At 39.6% G+C, this 20,143-nt stretch overlaps 1 protein-coding gene across 10 annotated transcripts in view; it reads right to left on the bottom strand.

The window, feature by feature from the left end:
* The window catches only part of ARB2A (ARB2 cotranscriptional regulator A), a 262,147-nt gene that overhangs the window by 217,047 nt on the left and 24,957 nt on the right, over nt 1-20,143 (bottom strand). For all 10 annotated transcript variants that reach the window (XM_069002274.1, XM_069002273.1, XM_069002270.1 and 7 more), the window contains 2 exons: nt 17,717-17,818; nt 15,051-15,151 (listed from right to left, as the gene is read on the bottom strand). In XM_069002274.1, the coding sequence (XP_068858375.1) occupies nt 15,051-15,151; nt 17,717-17,818 (203 nt within the window). The remainder of the gene's footprint in view (nt 1-15,050; nt 15,152-17,716; nt 17,819-20,143) is intronic.

Here is a 20,143-nt window from a genome sequence, read left to right as displayed (position 1 = left end):
TCCCCTGATTCTTACCCATGGTACTTGATCTTTTTGTCATTGATCTCCAGCTCCATGGTGTTGAGAGCCTCCCTAACATACAGAGCCACCCGCCCACCTCTCCTGCCTCACCTGTCTCTTGGGAAGAGCTTGCAGCCACCCACTGTGGCGTTCCAGTCATGCGAGTCATGCCACCACATTTCTGCGACGGTGACTATGTCACAGCTTTCCTGCTGTCCCATGGCTTCAGCTCCTCTTGGTTGTTGCCCATGCTGCCTGCATCAGTGTAAAGGCATTTCAGCTGGGCTGCTGACTTAACCCCTGACTCAGGCTTACCACCCTTGGGCTCGTCTCTAGGAAGCCTGGTTTCATCCCCTTCCCTCTTCAAACCTGGTTTAAAGCCCTCTCAGTCAGCCCTGCTGACTCATGGGCTAGAATCCTTTTGCCCTTGTTAGACAGATGGAGCCCATCTGACTCAAGAAGGCCTGGTGCTGTAAAAATTGCCCATGGTAAAGAAACCAAAATTCTGGTGACAGAGCCCTTAAACCATGCATTGATAACATGGGTTTTCCTGTTCCTTTCATTATTCATCCCTGCTCCTGAAGGAACTGAGCAGAACAACACCTATAAGTATAAGCTCATGAGTATAAGCTCATGTTATCAAACAAGCTGATGTTAACATGTTTTAACATGAGCTTAACCTATAGCTGTTTCCTTTTCTACTATACAAACTGATTTCAAGGTACACAACACTCTAAAGGTGCACTTTTGCTAAACACAATAGAATTGAGTAGCAGTATACATACTACCTACCTTTTCAAGTGCATCACGACACGTCTTGAAAAATCAGTCGGTGGAAGGCAATACGCACTTTGAAACTGAAACCTTCATAGGGTCACAGAATAAGCTGAGCTGGAAGGATCCATGAGGATCATTGAGTCCAACTCCTTGCTCTGCACCGGACAGCCCAAAGAATCATACCATGTCCCCGAGAGTATTGTCCAAATGCTTCTTGAACTCAGACAGCCTTGGTGCTGTGACCACTTCCCTGGGGAACCTGCTGCAGTGTCCAACCACCTCTGGGTGAAGAAATTTTTCCTCACATTTAACCTGAACCTTCCTCAACTCAGCTGCATGTTGTTTCCTTTTGTCCTGTCATTGGTACACAAGAACAAAGAGATCAGTTCTTGCCCCTCCACTTCCGCCTGTCAGGATGTTAAGAACATGACAAGGTCTTCCCTCAGTCTCCTCCAGGCCAAACAAACCAAGTGACCTCAGCCACCTCTCATAAGGCTTCTCCTCCAGATCCTTCACCATCCTCATGGCCCTCCCTTGGATTGCTAACAGCTTAATGTCTTTTTTATATTATGGTGCCCAAAACTGCACACAACACTCAGGGTGAGATCACCCCAGGGCAGAGCAGAGCAGGACAATCCCCTCCCCTGGCTGGCTGGCAGTGCTGGGCCTGGTGCCCCCGGCTGCCAGGGCGTATTGTTCACTGATATGCAGCTTGGCATTAACAAAAAACCCCAAGTCCCTTTCCACGGCACTGCTTCCCAGCCACTTGTTCCCTAGCCTGTACACACAACCAGGTTTGTCCCATTGAACTTGAATAATAGAGGAATCTGGGAATAGTTGGCAGGATCCATACCAACAGCACCTAAAAGAGTCATGGCCTGCTCTTTTAAGTGGATACACTTTAAATGTGTCTTAGGTTACAATGTAAAGTGTAACCAAAAGTATGTATTCCATCACCATCTGTTAAAACCGCATGGGGCAATGTTCTTTATCTCTTCCATGACACATCCCTGATAATTCCCTCTGGGAGATAACTTCTGTTAATGGGCCATCTAGCCTCACTGCATGACTCATAGAATGAAATCATCCCATTGTGAGATGCTCTGCCCAGGGGGAGGAGCCAAGCATTCCCACCTGGATATAATCTGGGGTTTGGAACAGCACACTCAGCCCTTACCAACTGGATTCCCAGAGGACAAGAGCTACCACTGGACCTTCAGGTGAAGACCAGACCCTTCTACAGAATCATCACTTCAACAGGACCACTTCATCTGGACTGCTACCACCACCCTGACTTAAGAGGGTGTCAGGTTGTATCCTGACTCTTGTAGTGTTCTTGTACTATTGCATTTTAATTTTCCTATTAAATTTTAATTCTGACTTGTGATCTCCCACTGGTTTGTTTTCAAACTAGTACAAAATGAAACAAGCTCTTACTGAAGGATGCGCTTATTCTGGTTTCTTAAAGATCTGTATTTTTGAACCTAAATTGTGTAGACCTTGACATGTTTTTCTAGTAAAGACATGGATTGCTAAGTAGTGGTGGGTTTGCTTCCCTAGTTACTTTCTCTGGAGCACTTACCCTCAGGTTAGAAACCACCGTTCTAAAGGACACATACTGAAAGCTGGGTAAGAACATAAATCCTGATCAAACCTATCGACTCCCAGTAGAGTTTTAGAGCTAGGTATTGAGACACCCAGTTGTAAGGCCTTTGAAAATGTTTACTTCACTCACAGCAGGAGCTTGAAACTCCTTTTTCCATAATTAAGGCTAAGGATAAAACCTGACAGCATGTAGACAAAATAGCTGTTTGGTACCAAAAATGGAAAGAAGACAGTTGCATATGAAAAGCTTTCAAACTTTTCCTAGAGTTGAAATATTATCCTGAACTGGCATAAGAGTAGGCCAACATTGCCTAGAGCAATTAATTCTTTTGGATTTAACTATGGAGCAAGAGATTAAAGCAATTGTTCTTTCCTCTCTATGTCACGTTCTGACTGCAACAGTCTTGACATTCAGTACCCTTCCCAAAGAATTAAATAACAGGTGCAGAAGATTTGTGGTGCTTCTTAAATTTTCATACAAACTTCACAAAACTTAAGTGAATCATTATATATGACCACCTTACAAAACTTGAAAACCAGCACATTTTCTCCCCTAGAAATCAGCTTCACAGTCATAGTACGAGCGTAGCTCCATTTACCATGGTTAGCTCTTCCACTTCACAGGAGTAACTTTCATCTAGGGTCTCCTTTATACCAGGAAGCTCCACCACTAGAGTACGCAGATAGAGCTGTAGCTATAATCACAGTTAGGATTTTCCTGCATAAAAGCAGTCTGCATGTTTTTAGCAGATCAGCCTGATATAACTTTGCAACTTAACAAATTATTTCTATTAAGGACTGACGCTGATACAGCTTTATTGACAGTATCACTATTCTGCTAAACGTTAATAAAAATATTCCCAGAAAAATGAGATGTATAGGACAGAAAGCATAGCAACAGCTGAAAATACTGTGAAAGTGAAGAAACTCTTCTGGAGTTTGGCAACTGAAGATAAATATATTTTAGAATATATTACGATATATATTAGAATATATTACTAATATATTAGAATTTATATATTATATATATAAATATATATTTAGAATATATATTGCTGCTTGATGAAAGCAGTAATCTACATATCTGTTTTTCAAAAAACACATGCTGAAAAAGAAGGAAAATAATGCGCCTTTCATGGAAACTTTTAAGATCACTAATGGAAAAAACCTGAACGTTCACAAGAGAAAGGTGCACCAAGTCATCACACATACTGACTGGTGTTCTGCCTAAGCACTACTTAAATGTATCTTTATTCTGGTCACATAGTTGTCAAAAAAGCATTTTTCTCACCATTCCTTTAACAGGAAATAATCAACTAGCTTGCATTTTACTTCCTTGCTGCAAAATCTCTGCTGAGTTTGGATTTTGCTGCTCATTGTTTTTAAATGGAAATGATTATTGAGTCCAATGATAATTCAACTTTATTCTGCTGTGCAATAAATTTTGTTTTCCAAACCACAAATACAAAAAAAAAAAAAAAAGAAAGAAATGGATCCATACAGGTAGATTAGCTGTAGCTTCAATTTCAGCTACATGAAAATGGCTGGTACAAAAGTTTATTAAGAACTGAGAGTCTAAACTTTTGCATGTAAACCCAGAATGGCAAGAATGGTTCTAACTGAACTAAAGCTGCTGAAGGTTTTATTTTTAAAAAGCTCATGATGAACTCATTGAAATACTCCCCCTATTCCAATTTTTGTCTTCTTTTTAACAATTAGTACCGTTCTTTGAATTGAAGCAACTTACAAGTGCTTTATAAACAACCATCTGCCTTATTGTATCTTCTCTGCTTTTCACTGTTTATCAATTTTAAAATGTAAAACACATTTATCAACAACGTAACAAACTCCCATCTGGGTTTATGAGATGCTCATCATTTCTTTCAGGAATCATGTTAACGATAATTATAAAACTATCTCTGAACCTTTCACGAACTGTCATGTTACTCTGATGAACTAACCTACTGCCAATTGCTGCCTGCAAACTAGAAGAGTTCACTGAAGCACATCTGACATAATCATTCTGCTTAAAAGTCTTCACAAACACCAGATTTTGAAAGCCGATTTAGCATATGCAAATGAATAGACTGCATGTAATGAAGACTCATATTTAAATTTCTGTAGGTACTGTTAAACAGTCCTGAATCCTAACTGTCCATTTACTTCACTTAGAAAAAAGAAATGTTGAAAATAAACAGATTGTTAAAAGCTGAAATCTTTACAAAATTATGAAGACTGCACACATATTTAATTTAATTTTTTTTCTGCTGCCTCCACTGTCTTTCTCTATTATCAAAAACATTGATTAAAAAATGGGAAAAGTAAAAGGACTGGAACTTTCTAGAAGTGTATTACTTACAGCTTAGGAACTACTATTAGAGAGCAATTCAGTACCATGTCCCAATTTGAGTTGCTTTACCTAATTTGTTTGAAGTCTTCTTTGCCATTTTTCTATTTCACACTTACCTAGAAAAAACTGAAAATAATCAAAACAGTATGAAAAAACCCCTATAATAATAGGATATGGTTTCCTAAGGAACTGCATTTATAATTGCCCTTGCTGTCCATAAAGTGATAGGGCTCATTTACGCTCTTTGTTCAACTGGTACACTCAAGATTCTCTATTCCACATAGATTCTTCTCTGTGCGATATGAAATCAGATCACACCTTCACATATTTTAAAGATCTTGGGTAATTTGTCTCTTCTGCCTACCTTTACATTTTTGTCCAAATACTGCAACTCTAAAAATTTTTTTGTGACATTGACTCCACTGTAAAATTTTACTAAAGCAAAAAACATTCTGCAACATTCATCAGTAGATGGTTGTCCTGGTCTGGCCAGGACAGGGTTAATTTTTGCAGTAGCCAGGAGGGAGCATGGCTGGGACCCGGAAAAGGTTGTTCTCTACCACCTCACATCATTGCTAGGCCAGCGGGAGCAGACTCTCCTTCAGGGAGAAGGGGTCTCTTCTGGTTGGGGTGGCATGGCTGCTGGGGTCAGGTCAGGCTCCACAGTGAGCATTTTGCATGTAAATCACTCTTTTTCGTATACTTTTCTTATTAATACTGCTGCTGTTATTATATATATATAAAAAAAAAATCCAACTTTTTTTTTGCCTGTCACTATTCCAGTTTTTTAGTAAACTATTACATTTTTTCACTTACATCTACTCATATACATTTCTTATTGGTCAAACTAAGGGGAAGTAAATCATTTTAGAGTGTTCCTCTTAAACTATCTTAAACCAAGTCAATAACGATAACTAAACCAGCTATATTACCATTACAACTTTCCATTACAACTAAAGTGTTCTAAAATAGAACCTGCTTATATATATTTAAAACCACCAATGACTCAGTGTCATTTTGCTCAAATCTGTTCCAAGAGGTCTACTAGCAAAAACTGGGATTGCCCTCACCTTCAGGGGCAGTTTGTAACAGAGGGTATTTAAAGGACCTCAAAAGGCCATTGGTGAGCTTTTCAGAGAGCTGCTGTGGAGACAATTAGACAGCTGAATACCTTGCCTGGTCTCTCAGAGGACCTTCTGCAGTGGGACTGCTGAGGGTAGAAGAGTAACAGGTACCAGTCACTACCACAGAAGTGCACCATCGATAACACCACGCCAGCGAGGACTCTGCGACCCCCATCCATGAGACGGTTCCTGAACTGGAGAGCCAGGGAGTGGCCAGCAAGACTAACTCACTGGTTAATAGTCTCATATGGCCAGTGTGTAAGTCCAGTGGAGAGTACAAACTCACAGTGGACTACTCTGGCCTGAAAGAAGTCACATCACCATTGAGCACTGCTGCGCTAGAACATGCTAGAACTTCAGTACGAACTGGAGTCCAGTACGAACTGGAGTCCAGGCAGCAAAGTGGTGCCTCAATTGAGACTGCAGATGTGTTCTTCTCCATGTCTTCAGCAGCAGAGTGCAGGCCACAGTTTGCCATCACCTGAAGGGGCACTAAGTACACCTGGAACTGGGTGTGCAAAGGGTGGAAACCCAGGCCCACTACTTGCGTTGGAGTGATCCAGGCTGCACTGGAAAAGGATGAGGCTCCATAATACCTACATTGATGACAACATCACATGCGGGAACACAGCAGAGGAAGTCTTTGAAAAAGGGGGGAACATAATCCAAATCCCCCTGAAGGCTGCTTTTGCTGTAATGCAAAGTAAGCTCAAGGGATCTGTCCAGGAAAATCCTTTTTTACTATTAAAATGGCAAGATGGACATTATTGGATTCCAATGGACATGGTCAACCAAACAGCAGCTCTGTCCCTGCCAACCAGCAAGAAGGAAAAACAGGCTTTCATAGATACTGTGGATTTTTGGTGGATGCATATTCCAGATTACAGTCAGATTGTGAGTGGTCTCTATCATGTGACCTGGAAGAAGAATGATTTAAAGTGGTGTCCTGAAGGACAAGCTTTTGAACAAATCAAACAGGAGATTGTTGATGCTGTAGCTCTGGGGCCAATCAGGACAGCAAAGATGTGAAAAATATGCTCTATGCTGCAGATGGGGAGAATGGTCCTTCCTGGACTCTCTGGAAGAGTACCTGAGGAGATTAGAGGATGAACCCTGGGGTTCTAGAGTTGGGGATACAAAAGATCTGAGGCCCACTACATCACAACTGAGAGATCCTGGCACCTTATGAAGAGGTTTGAGCTGCTTCAGAAGTGATGGACACCAAAGAACAGCTCTTCCTGGCACCCCGACTGCCAGTGCTGGGTGGGATGTTCAAGGGGAAAGTCCCTTCCACACATCATGCCACTGATACTATGTGGAGTAATTGGATCACTCTGATCGCACAGAAAGCTTGAACAGGAAACACCAGCTGCCCAGGGATCTTGGAAGTCATCATGAATTGGCCCAAAAGCAAAAAATGTGGATTATCGTCATCAGAAGAGGAGGAGGTGGTTACACATGCTGATGAGGTCCCATCATATAATCAATCAGCTACCAGAAAATGAAAAGCAGTATGATCTCTTCACTGATGGTTCCTGCTGTATGGTTGGGCTACACTGAAAACAGAAAGCAGCTCTACAGAGTTCTGCATGGCGAGTCACAGAGCTATGGAGGGACAAGGTAGATCAAGGCAGGTTGCAGAGCTGAAAGCCGTCCAGCTGGCTTTAGATATCGCAGAACGAGAGAAGAGGACAGTGCTCTACTCTACACCGACTTGTGGATGGTAGCAAATGCTCTGAGGGGGTGGCTGGACCAATGGAAAAAGACCAACTGGCAGCACAGAGGTAAACCCAGCTGGGCTGATGAATTGTGGCAAGACATTGCTACCCAGGTAGAGAAGCCGGCTGTAAAATTACATTGTGTAGATGCACACGCACCCAGGAGTCGGGCTACTGAAGAGCATCACAACAATGGACAGGTGGATTGGGCTGCCAAGATTAAAGTGTCTCAGGTGGATCTGGATTGACAGCATAAGGGTGAATTGTTTCTGGCTCGTGGGCCCATGCTTCCTCAGGTCATCAGGGAAAAGATACAATACAGATAGGCTCGTGATTGACTTATTCATGGGGTGGATTTAACGATGGACACTATGTCCCATGTTATCCATAACCGTGAAACACACTCTGTGATCAAGCAGGTAAAAGCCCCTGTGGTATGGTGGATGATGGTCAGAATATAAATATGGGGAGGTTTGGCAGGTAAATTACATCACACTCCTGCAAACCAGCCAAGGCAGGCCCTACATGCTGACGGTGGTGCAAAGAACCACTGGATGGCTGGAGATGCACCCTGTGGCTCACACCACTGCCTGGAACACCATCTTGGGCCTTGAAAAGCAAGTCCTGTGGTGACATGGCACCCCAGAAAGAACTGAGTTGTACAATGGTACTCATTTTAAAAATAGCCTCAGAGACCCCTGGGCCAGAGAGCACAGTATTGAGTGGGTATCATATTCCCTGTCATGGACCAGCCTCTGGGAAAATTGAACAGTACAATGGACTGTTAAAAGCACACTGAAAGCAATGGATGGTGGGAACTTCAAATACTGGGATCTACAGTTATTTGAAGACTACCTGGTTAGTTAACACTAGAGATGCCACCAGTCAAGCTGGCCCTGCCAATCAAAACATTCATGTATCCCGTAGAAGGGACAGAGTTACCATGGTGCATATGAGGAATCTGTTAGGGATGGCAGTTTGGATCCTGCCAAAGGCAAACCCATCCTGCCAAAGGCAAACCCATCCTGCCAAAGGCAAACCCATCCTGCCAAAGGCAAACCCATCAGTGGGATTATTTTTGTTTAAGGACCTGAGTGCACTTCATGGGTAAGGCAGATGGGTGGGGAAAAAAGATGTGTACCTCAAGCAGAGGTGCAATTCTAAATATTTTTTTGTGACATTGACTCCACCGTAAAATTTTGCTAAAGCAAAAAACCTTCTGCAATGTTCATTAATAGATAGGTGTAGATCCTAATTAGTAGATCCTGATTCCGGCCAGGACAGGGTTCGTTTTTGCAGCAGCCAGAGTGGGGGCACTGCTAGGATCCAGAGGTTATTCTATACCACCTTGTCATTTTCCACAAACAGGAAAATGCTCACTTCCAGAGCAATGAAGCCTGGCTGCATGGGTCAAACCTTCGCAGTGAGCATTCTGCATGTAAATCACTCTCTCACTTTTGCACACTCTTTCTACTAATATTGAGGCTGTTTCTGTTAGTTTTCTTATCTCATTGCCGTTTCCAGCAAACTGTTCTTATCTCAACCCATGATCTTTACTTTTTTGCCCACAATTCTCCTCTCCATCCCATTACAGGGGAAGAAGAGGGAGGGAGAAGGAAAGAAGCAGCACATGATTTGGAGCGCATCAGTGGGAGCACTGAACTGGAGAGTACCACTCCTAAACCACCAAAATGGGACATAACTTGAAGAGAAATAGCACTATCAAACGAGACCACACAAACAAAACTTACCCACTTTCAAAAATAAGGATGGGGGAGATATTACAATTAGATGCTTTCACTCTCCCTCTGAAATATGAGTTAGAAAGAGTTTTAGTGAGCCTTTTTGCTACCTCCCTTATCTGGAAGGGAGTTCACCCTTATCTGACTGTAATACAAGACACTAAAAAAATTCAATTCACACATACTCCACAGACACCTGTTAAGTATTTGGCACCTCATCTCTGAACAGAACAATCTCTTCAATAGCCCAAGTCAAGCATGCATCCCAAAAAGGCAAATGTTCATGAATCCAACATTACGTTACATCACTATAAATTTATTTTCTTGACTCAGTAAGAAGAATTTTTCCAACCACAACATAACCCAACAGCAAATACATTATAAGAAGTCAAAATACACAAACAATTTTGCTTGCAGCATGTACTTTATTATATTGAAGTGTTGCTAGCCAGAGAAAATTTGGAATGTTCAGTGATAAACTGCAAAGAAACTGAAACTAAGAGTGTAAAGATTTCTACTAATCATCTGCACATTTTATTTGAAACTTGATCCTGCAGTCCTTATTCACAAGATCAGACCTATTGAGTTTATTCACATGAGCTCTGGCTGCAAGATTGGACCTTAAGTACTATCAGGTGCACGTGCAGCCTATCATCAGATTTTGGGTTATTCATGCAAGAAGCTACCCTTTCAAATGCAGACTACTTAATGCTTCCTTCTTCATTAACTTACATGTCCTCTTCTGCTGCTCTATGCTTTTGTGCTATGTAAATAGCCTCTCAGTCATCAAAACAAATAATGATCATTGCAACCAAGGAGGAAATTAGTAGCAGGTGAATGCTTATTTTTTAAATCATGTTGAGACCAAGCTGTTCTTTAACTTAAAGGAGATCTGGAAAAAAAGAATCCCATTTTACTACTTAGCGATCTTAATTGTGGGCCGTCAAGGTCATAATTCTACACACTTATCCCACTCACACCACTCAAATATTAACCTTGATGGCAATCTACTTCATGGTGAACTGGACCTAACAGTGTGAACATATTTTAAAGCAGTTTATTTAGTGGAACAAGACTTCTCTGATGACATAAAATTAACTGTATCTTATCATACATGAAACACATAAGGAGTTTCTGATTTAAGTGTTCTATTTCTTTGCTTTACGTATCTGTTCTACATAAACACAAAATATTGTACTGTGGTAACTGCAGAAAAACCACCACAATTGTTTTGTTACCTGCTTACAGAATTCTGCACGTCAGATAGGCTGCAATTACAAGACATGGCATAAATTTGAATAGGGTCACGGCAGAGACATTTATGTCACGGTCCACATTATAATCTACATATTTACAACTCCTCTTTGAATTCTGCAAGACATTGGTAGACAAACAAACTGTCAGTACAGGTAAAAGTCTCATCATTAGAGATGGCACTCTCAAAAATATTAATGCCAGAGTTCAATGGCCTCCAAGTAATCAATGACTTATAACTGCCTTTACGCTGTAAGAGACATGCAAAGTGACGGACAATATCTGCCTTCTGATGCCAGGGATACTCTGGGTCCTACATGACTGCGGAAGGAAAAAGTCAACATACACTTTTTCATAGAAAAACTCATTATCAACACAACCTATGTGACTGGCAAAATCAAAGGTGAAGTCCCAGCAGTTGAGGTCACTAAGCCAACAGCTGAGCCAGCTGGTGCGCCAGAGAGCCCCGAAATAGCAAAGGCCTGCTGGTGGAAAAACTCAGATATTTGAGATCTCGGTAAAGTAAAGGAAAAGCCTCTCTCACAATTCCTTGCGGATGAAATGTAGCCTTACACACGCCCCAGACCCTGGTTGAAGAAAACTACCTCTCCCAGCAGCCTGTGGCAGCATACTTGACCTGATCCCCGCTCCGCCCCTTCCCTCTGCTCATTGGTTCCCTTCCCTGGTCTCGCCTTTGTACCGCCCATGTGCCCTCAGATCACTGGCTCTGTAGCCTATGTAAAGCGGATCATGAACACGCTCTTCCTCTCTCCCACCTGGTCTCCTCCGTGGAGCATGAAATAAACCTCGTCTGTGGAACGTGCCATGTGGAGGGCCCTCCTTGTCTCCTTATCTCTGGTAATATTGAGCTGTCTGGCTTGAATGTGTGTGTGTGTGTGTCATCAGCGCTTAAACAGCGGCGCGGGCCAGAAAGGAGAAGCTTGCTAGTGGCTATACTGCCGCACCCGAAGGGTCTCGCACCCGAGGCGCTTTGGGGAACACAGCAGCGATCTCCCAATCGCCCTAACGCCACACAAATCTGTCTTATACCCAGCAACAGCTATTAGCAGTATTTTCTTTGTAATTCCAACTAATTTCAATGTAATGATAAGGCAGGGACTGAAGCTGACTGTTGGCAATTTCAGTAGTCATAATATCATCTGCAAGTGCAGTACAAATAATAGGCACACATATCTGCTTAAAATGCAAGGAGACACTATCATGTGAGTCTAATCTGGAGTTTAACCTTGAATCCAAATCTCTGTAACTCAAAGCTAGAAAAAAAATTTAAAATTCGACCTCGAACTGGAATGGTATGTCTTCAACAACTAAACTGTTGTCACAAATTTTTTCGCAATCATACTTCAAACTTGCCACATGGATTATCCATCAGTTCGAAGCAGCTGCAACACCATGTTCTATGCACTTCTGTTGCCATTTTAATTTTTAAAAAGCAAATGGAGAGGCTCTACAAAATTCAATGCCACAATAGCAATGACTGAACCAGAATCGCAAAATTATGAACAGTTCACTAAATTGTATATTAACAACACATATCAAAAGGCTGAAGAAAAAATTGTGTGCCTGAAATAACTGATCAGTGAATGAAGAATAAAGAGATGTAAGGAGTGGAGACATTAACAAATCATTTTAATTTTTGAAGCATCAATTTCCATATAATCAGAAAAATGGCAGAACATCACAGATAGTGTATTCATGACTTTTATCAGCAAAAAAGTCATGGATAACCAAATTGAAATTTATTAATGCTCCAGGAAAGAGAGAATGATGCTGGTAGCATAAGGCCAAGGAGTATACTCCCTTCTTAAAATCATTAAAAACACATTAAAAGCAGCCCACAACATACATATGTACAGTAAAAAAGTTGTCTTGTGCAGGATGTAGATATACCCTTTAAAAATTACAAAACCAGCATGCAATGACTGAGCTAACCACGGAAACACTGAATACATAAACCACTTTTGTTCAGGGATACAAATCTAGCTACTTCATCATCTCACTGTATGACCAGCTACATAATTGAACCATAAACGTACATTAAAGAACTTCTACAACCAAAAGATGATGTTTCAAAGCAAAGGCCTAAGGCTAGATTTTACTACATCATTTTACAAATCATTTGAGCTACTGCTTGTTAAGCTATCACAGTTTGCTAAACGCATCTTCACCTTAGACTACAAAACAACTAATCAGAGAGTGATACACTATTCAACATTTGCATCGGTGACCCACTAATTTATGACACAAAATGAGATTTTAGTTATGTGAATAAATGCCAAGGATCATCATCCCCTGTTTTCCCAAATTACTATGCCCAAACCAGACAACGGAACATTTATAAATTTGTGGCTTGTTGGAACAACTGTGTAGTACCTAGGACCTAGCAGAAATAGACTGAAACACAGATGAGATTTTTCCCCAAAAATACAAAACAGACAACTTAGAGCAATTGTCTCTGTCAGATACCTGGCCTTAAGCCTTCCTTGCCTTTTACCTACCAATATAAACAAAGTGGATTTTCAAAGATTATTCAAACTTGAACATGGAGAATCATTATAACTAAGGCAAAATGCACAACACAGATCACAGAACTCCCAGAACACATACACATAATCCTACTCAACCAAAAATCACAAGAAGTTGTTCATACTACTGTGGGTTGAAGCTATGTTCAACTTTTCAGATGCACAGAATGTGAAATTTGCCATGTTATTTCCAAACATGCACAGGAAGGTGTGGTGGCACAGGAACCCACATGGAGACATACTGGTCTTTAGAGTTGTGTCTTGTCCATCTTTATTTGGAAAATGGGAATATTTGAACAATGTAGACACACACAAAGGTCTGTACACACAAGCCATGCAACAGTGTTTCCTCTCAGAAGAAATGTGTATCAAGTGACATGGAAAATGGAGACACAGCAACATCTTGTGTCGACATGTATCACAATCCCTTTTTTTAGAAAAGTATACAAAGTGAAAAGGTGTGAGAAGCACCTGGAGTAGTCTCACCCACTGTCTGCTCCCTAAAACTGTTCTTGCAGGAATGAGGAGGAGAAGATAAAAAGCAAGCTTCATCAATCCGTGGTAACAAACCTCTGGTGGGACAAACAGGTGGGCAGCTCCAGCACATTCAGCAGAGAGCCCAGGCTGACGCACAAACAGTGGTTGAGCGAGCAAGCACAGAGCAGCCCCAAAGGGCTGGAGCACCTCTCCTATGTAGACAGTCTGAGAAAGTTTGGGTTGTTCAACCTGGAGAAGAGAAGGCTCCAGGGTGACATCACAGCACCTGCCAGTAAAGGGGCTACAAGAGAGCTGGAGAGGGACTATTGACAAGAACTTGGAGCAATAGGACAAAGGTGAATAGCTTCAAACTTAGCAAAAGGGAGTAGGTTTATATTAGATATTAGGAAGAAATTCTTGACTGTGACAGTGGTGAGGCAGTGGATGACTTTGCCCACAGAAGCTGGGGATGCCCCATCCCTGTCAGCCATCAAGGTTGGGGCTTCAACTAACTTCATGTAGTAGAGAGTGTCCCTGCCCATGGCAGGGCATTGGAACTCGGTGACCTTTAAGGTCCCTTCCAACCCAAACCCATTCTAGGATTCTATGGAAAAGGCACTTGTTTTCCCAAGGCACCACTGTGCACAAACAAGCCCTGCCTTCCTGCAGATGGCTATACATCTGCCTGCTGATGTAAAGAAGTGAACTGATTTCTTACTGTGTTCATTGCTTTTACTTTACCTATTAAAACTGTAACTCAGTCTGTGAATTTTTCACTTTTACCCTTCTGATTCTCTCCCCTATCCCACAGTGAGGAGTGAGTGGGTAGCTGTGAGGGGCTGAACCACCTAGGAAGTACCAGCAGCATCCAAATATGTAATACATCAACAAATATTTGATCAATTCATCTTTAGATTTCTACTTCATATAGTGGTTTTTAGTATTTCCTGGTAACATGAGAAAAATCAACTAATGCATTTATCTTTAGCTAAAATGTAAAATGAAACAACGTTGTAATCCATGAAGTGACTAAGGTTAAAGAAAATACTGCACTGTATAATATTCTGACTTATGTAGGTAGAAGATATTCTATTTTGAAGATATATTAAAGTCAAATAGTAGTCCAAATCACACCCTAAGCTATACAGCAAACAATAGAAATTACTGTTAGAGCATTAATATGCAATGAATCCTGAAATTAAATCCTTCTATTAAATGACTGAAGCCTCACTAAAACTTTAACATATGTGAAAGTATCACTTCTACAGGGAAACAAAACCCATAGCACATGAACACACACACACATATATACACACATTCATACATATGCACATATATATACATACAATTACACACATACATCTACACACACACATATCTACACACACACATATCTACACACACACATATCTACACACACACACATATATATGTACACACACACACAAATTATGTACCTCTCCAAGAGCTTCATAGCGCTTTTGGTTCCATCTATGCAAATCTTCACGATAATTAAAAACAAATGGCTCCCCAGTTTTAATGTGTCTTAATTGTCCTTCTGTAAAAGAAACAAAATCCCTACAGTTAATATACTTCTTCATTGAAAGACACATTTAATTGCTGAAAATTTTAAAAGAAGTCTACATCTAAAAATCGAGCTATTATGAATTCCTCCTCATGTTTTGTTATCGGCTTTTTAACAGAAAACAACTGTAGCATAACAAAATACATTCCCATTTTATGGTATATACTGCTAGATAAAGCTAAACAGAAATTATGACAGTAAAATTGCATGCAGATATCAAATGCCAAACTGCTTCACAAAACATATTTATGTCTCAACTGCTGCGAATTAACAGTGAAATGGAAACATTAGCAGTTAATATCTGATCTGCAGGTGATCAAATTGTAGCTACAAATCCTCTACTTCAAAACCAACTGCATTGTAAAGAAATGCTAATACAAAAGTGGCTGGAAGCTGGGAGTAAGGGAAAGATTTATCTTCAAGCCTAACAACTTTCTAAACTAATCTGAAAAATCCATGTCCACAGCTAGGGAAAATACTTTAACTCCAAGGCACAGTGAAATCAAGAAAGAATTCCTAGATTTAGGGTACACTGAGATCACAACAGTAGAATAAAGCAGAATGTGTGCTCAGACCAAAGTCACACGCTACTCTTACATTCACTGTAACTTCCTGTAGTTGGTCTTGTTTATAGCCAAAGTTACCAGCCTACTCAACCGTTGGTGAAGACATGGACTGCATTAAAACAATAATAATAATAAAATAGCAACCAGTAGGAAGCAAACTACAGAAAACAAGTATCTTACCAACAACGTTTCAGTCTATCAGACAAAACACAACTTATGATATCAGAGCATTACAAAACTGCATTGCATCAGTGAAACATTAAAAACAGAGATATGTGCAAGTAAACCTTGAATGCTGAAATGTCTACATGATGAAACAAAGGTTTGTCTGCAATGTTTCCTCTTGAATAGAAGAAAATTGCTTGGTTCATATATTTTCAAAACATTTGCACTTTGATTCCTGATGCTTTAAATAAAATATTTGAGATCTGATATCCATAATAGTTGTGCTTATCTGCTGATTTAACTTTTTTCCAGACCTGCCTTTCCTCATGTCCTAGACACCAAGGAAGTATTTTTCCACAGTTTCCTATCCCAGCATCCTTCTCAAATTTTTCATCATAACTTTACTTTTAGATGCTCCTTCTCAGATACATACTCTTCAAATACGCCATTCAACAGTACATGAACTGGCTCTCACCACAAGTAACAAATATCTGCTATATTTTTCCTTTGGCTTTCTGGAGCCCCTGCCTTCTTCAGATTTAAATAATCTGATAAAAAACTTCTGTACTTTTCCACCATAAAAAGAAGCATGATTATGACATAAAAGTACATGATTGAACATTTGAATTATATGTACAAAAGCAAAATGGTGACTTTTTTGCTTTGCTGACCTATAGCATACGAATAGGTTTTCCTCCACTCTATGGAAATCACTCAGGCTGTGAGGTTAGTAATGGAATATTCAGTAACATAATTCATTCCCCAAAATTCAAATTTCAGCCCTTTTTATCAACCACATATGAACCATTAACTCTGAAGTCAGTAAGGAAGACAGTAGACACTGTGCAGATCTAAAAATAAGGAGCTGAAAAGTGACAGAGCTGAACTCCTTCCATCAAAGAAAGAGCATCACTTTCATGACACTTTTAGTCTCTAAGTACCTTCCTGTGAAAGCCATCAGGGTATTAAAAAGCTAAGTGTTGCATAAATGACTATCATTTAAAGGAAAGCTCTTTTTTTTTCCCTTAAAAGTGGAAGATGTAAAACAGGCAGATTTAGAAACTAAAGTTCCTCTGTTCACAGAGCAGGCACTGCAAAGAAGTAGAATTGTAAACATTCCCATTTGTCCTACAGGTTTTAAACAATCTTGAAAGAGTCACTTCCTGCAGTCTGGTATTACTTTAGCTCAGAGGCTCATTTCTCACCTGCATTTTAAAATACATGCACTGGAAATTATAAATAGTTAGTCATTTAACACACAGACTGAGCTAGCTGGAAGTACTTGCTTGTAGTCATCACACACTTGGCTGCAATGAAAAATTGCACCAGAAGACAGTCTATCACATTCCTTATCCTTCCATCAACATACATAGGTGTTTTTCTATTAGTATTAATGGAATAGTTGGGACAAATTATTATCTGACAAACAACTTCTTTTGTAGCTATAAAAATGGATCAGTAAATAAAACATTCCTTAAATGAGTGACCAATCTTTAATTTTGATTTTTAAATGCTACAGAAACTACTTTCAGAATTTTTGTATCAACACTTCTGTAACAGGAAACAGTCATAAAGTAAGCCCAGTACAACTCCATAACATTGTATGAAATGAGGGATTTTTGTGATAATTTTATGAAATAAAAAACATTTTATTAATATTTGTAAGTCTACCAGCACTAAAGTTTAAAATTTTATTCTTAACAGGAAAGTATGAAATTTTAATAGGGAATTACAAGGTATAATTCAATTTCCGATAACCCCTCAACATTATTCTAAGTATAGTCTTTACAAAGCACATGTGACTTACTTTCATTAAAAATGTACTCAAATCCTTCCAAAGTATCAGGAAATTCAAGTGGCGGCTCATCTTTTTTCATTAGTTCATCCAAGTCTATTCTAGACAATAAATCTAAAACAGGAAAAGAAAAAATTATATAATGCATGCTTTGTCTTTTTTATTTCCCTTCTAACACTGACAAAGTATGTTTGTTGAGATTTGTAGATCTTATGGGCAGAAGAATATCCGAATATTACTAAACACAGGACATTGTTACAGGAAATCCTGTTCAAGATCAAAAAGCTGGATATCATTGCCCATATACATACTCATTATTTATTTATTTACCAACCTATTTGTCTCTATGTTGATCAAAAAATGTCCAGACAAGTCACCAAAGACATAGTGATTTGTTTCAATGATTCATTACCTCAGTGTTAGAAAATAAGTCTCTGGTAGGCATCATGGTTTTAACACAAAGTTATCATAGCTTCAGTATCAAATCACTGATAGAGTCTTGATTGCCTTCTTGAGTTTAGATTACCTGATGCACATAATCTCACTAGCATTTACCAGCTGTGACCACACCAGTCCTTAGCCTTTCCTTTGATACCCAAACAGACTGTTAGACCTGAATCCTTTTCTCAACCACCTCTTTTAATAGCTATCATGGTAGAGAAAACTCTCATTTGTTTCACAGCAGGCCATGGCATATATATCCTTTACACATCAGGACTCTATGGCCTGGTACAACCTGCAGTCACTAATGCAAGTACACTAAAATTAGCATAATCTACATTCTTTACCCTAGATTCAAGGATTTACATTTAACCAGAGGCAAGCTTATGGGGACATCTTTACATCTATATGTAACTTTCAAACAATTACTGCATACACAGGTAATTGTGTACAATGACCTCTCCTCATTGCCAATGCTATGCGTCTACATATTTTCTGATTATTAATTAAAAAAAAAAAAAATCAAGAAACAATTCAGCAGGATTTCACCAAAATATTTTTTCCTACTTCTTCGTAGATGAAATTGAAGACCATACAAACTTTCTGTTCAGGAGTGCTAAACTGACTTTGAACTATTATTGTTTCATAAATCAAGATACCATGCATTGCCAAGGAAATACATCAAGTGTTCTAAGTATATTGATTTTTACCTTTATTATTATCCAACATTGTAGCTCAAAGAAAATAAAACAGTTTGAAAATACTGATTTTCTTTAAGTTTGGTTTGGCATTAACTATGTTTCCATCTTTACTTAAAACAATTATTTTTTATTTTCTACCACTATTTTTGCTCGGTCTTGTTGCCAGTAGGCTACCCACATTACCTAGGCTAAGGACTGACACAATTAACCCTTCGAAATTTCTGCTGTTTAAAAGGTACTGAAGATTATCTTCAACGTTCTCAAGGGTGCCTTGATCTGCTCTTCTACAGCTCTTCAAGTTCACTTGACATTTATTCCAGCATCCGTGACTGGTGCCAGCTCATCCTTCTGAGTGATTCCACTGGGCAAAGCTGGAGGATCAAAAGCCATCTGGTATGGTTGCTGAAATACAACATCTTTCCAACAAGTATTATGGTTTCTGAGTATTTCTGTGGTATCTAAATGTCTATTTAACACAAGATATTGACTAGGCGATTTCTAAATCTGGCTTTCCCAGCCACAGCTCACTTTTACATCATTTTTGTTTAACAGCAAGTCCCATGAAATTCAATTCATGCAAGAAATCATGTGTTTGTTCTTGTGTACTGTCCTTTGAAAGCTCTGCGGGAGCTCCTTAGGTTCTCAACCAAATGATATGGAAAAAGAAAAGAATTTTGTCATAGAAGTCTTTCACAACAGTATGTAAAAAGCGTGTCCTTTCTTCCTCTGTACTTTGACAAAATCAAGGCGGCAGTCTTTAGCACATCTTTCTCTCCTCAACAAAGAGACTCCAGTCACACCACACCCCTTGAATTTAATTCCACTCAAGTTTCCTTACTTTCTTACTGTAATCTATTTGGAGATCTATTCATACAGAAGTGTCACTATACAACAAAATATCAATCTCCTGATTATCAAGGACCATAGTATATGAAGTACATTATGCTTACAGTATGTATAACTTGTCATGATTTACAGTTTTCATCAGTCTCTAAAGAAGACTGCACCTGTTCTGAGCTGCAACCACTGACATGGCCACTTTTTTCTTGCGCAACTTTTCAAGTTAAAACTATCTAAAGTGTCTTACAACTTTGAGATTCTTTCAAAATCTGGTCCACAACTCTCACCTAAGGTCTTGGACTTTCCAACTCAATTTGAGACAGTTAACAGAGCTGAAAACTGAGTGATCTGCAGGAGACCTTCTATAGCTCAATGGGAAATAACTCAATCACATCAATGACACTAATCCTTAATGAAAATCAGACTAATGCTGAGTATAAAATGGGACTTTTACTTC

Source organism: Aphelocoma coerulescens, assembly GCF_041296385.1.
Source record: "Aphelocoma coerulescens isolate FSJ_1873_10779 chromosome Z unlocalized genomic scaffold, UR_Acoe_1.0 ChrZ, whole genome shotgun sequence".
In the NCBI taxonomy this organism is placed as follows: Eukaryota; Metazoa; Chordata; class Aves; order Passeriformes; family Corvidae; genus Aphelocoma; species Aphelocoma coerulescens.
Note: the sequence above shows the minus strand (reverse complement) of the source record. Positions and strands in the feature narration are given on the sequence as shown.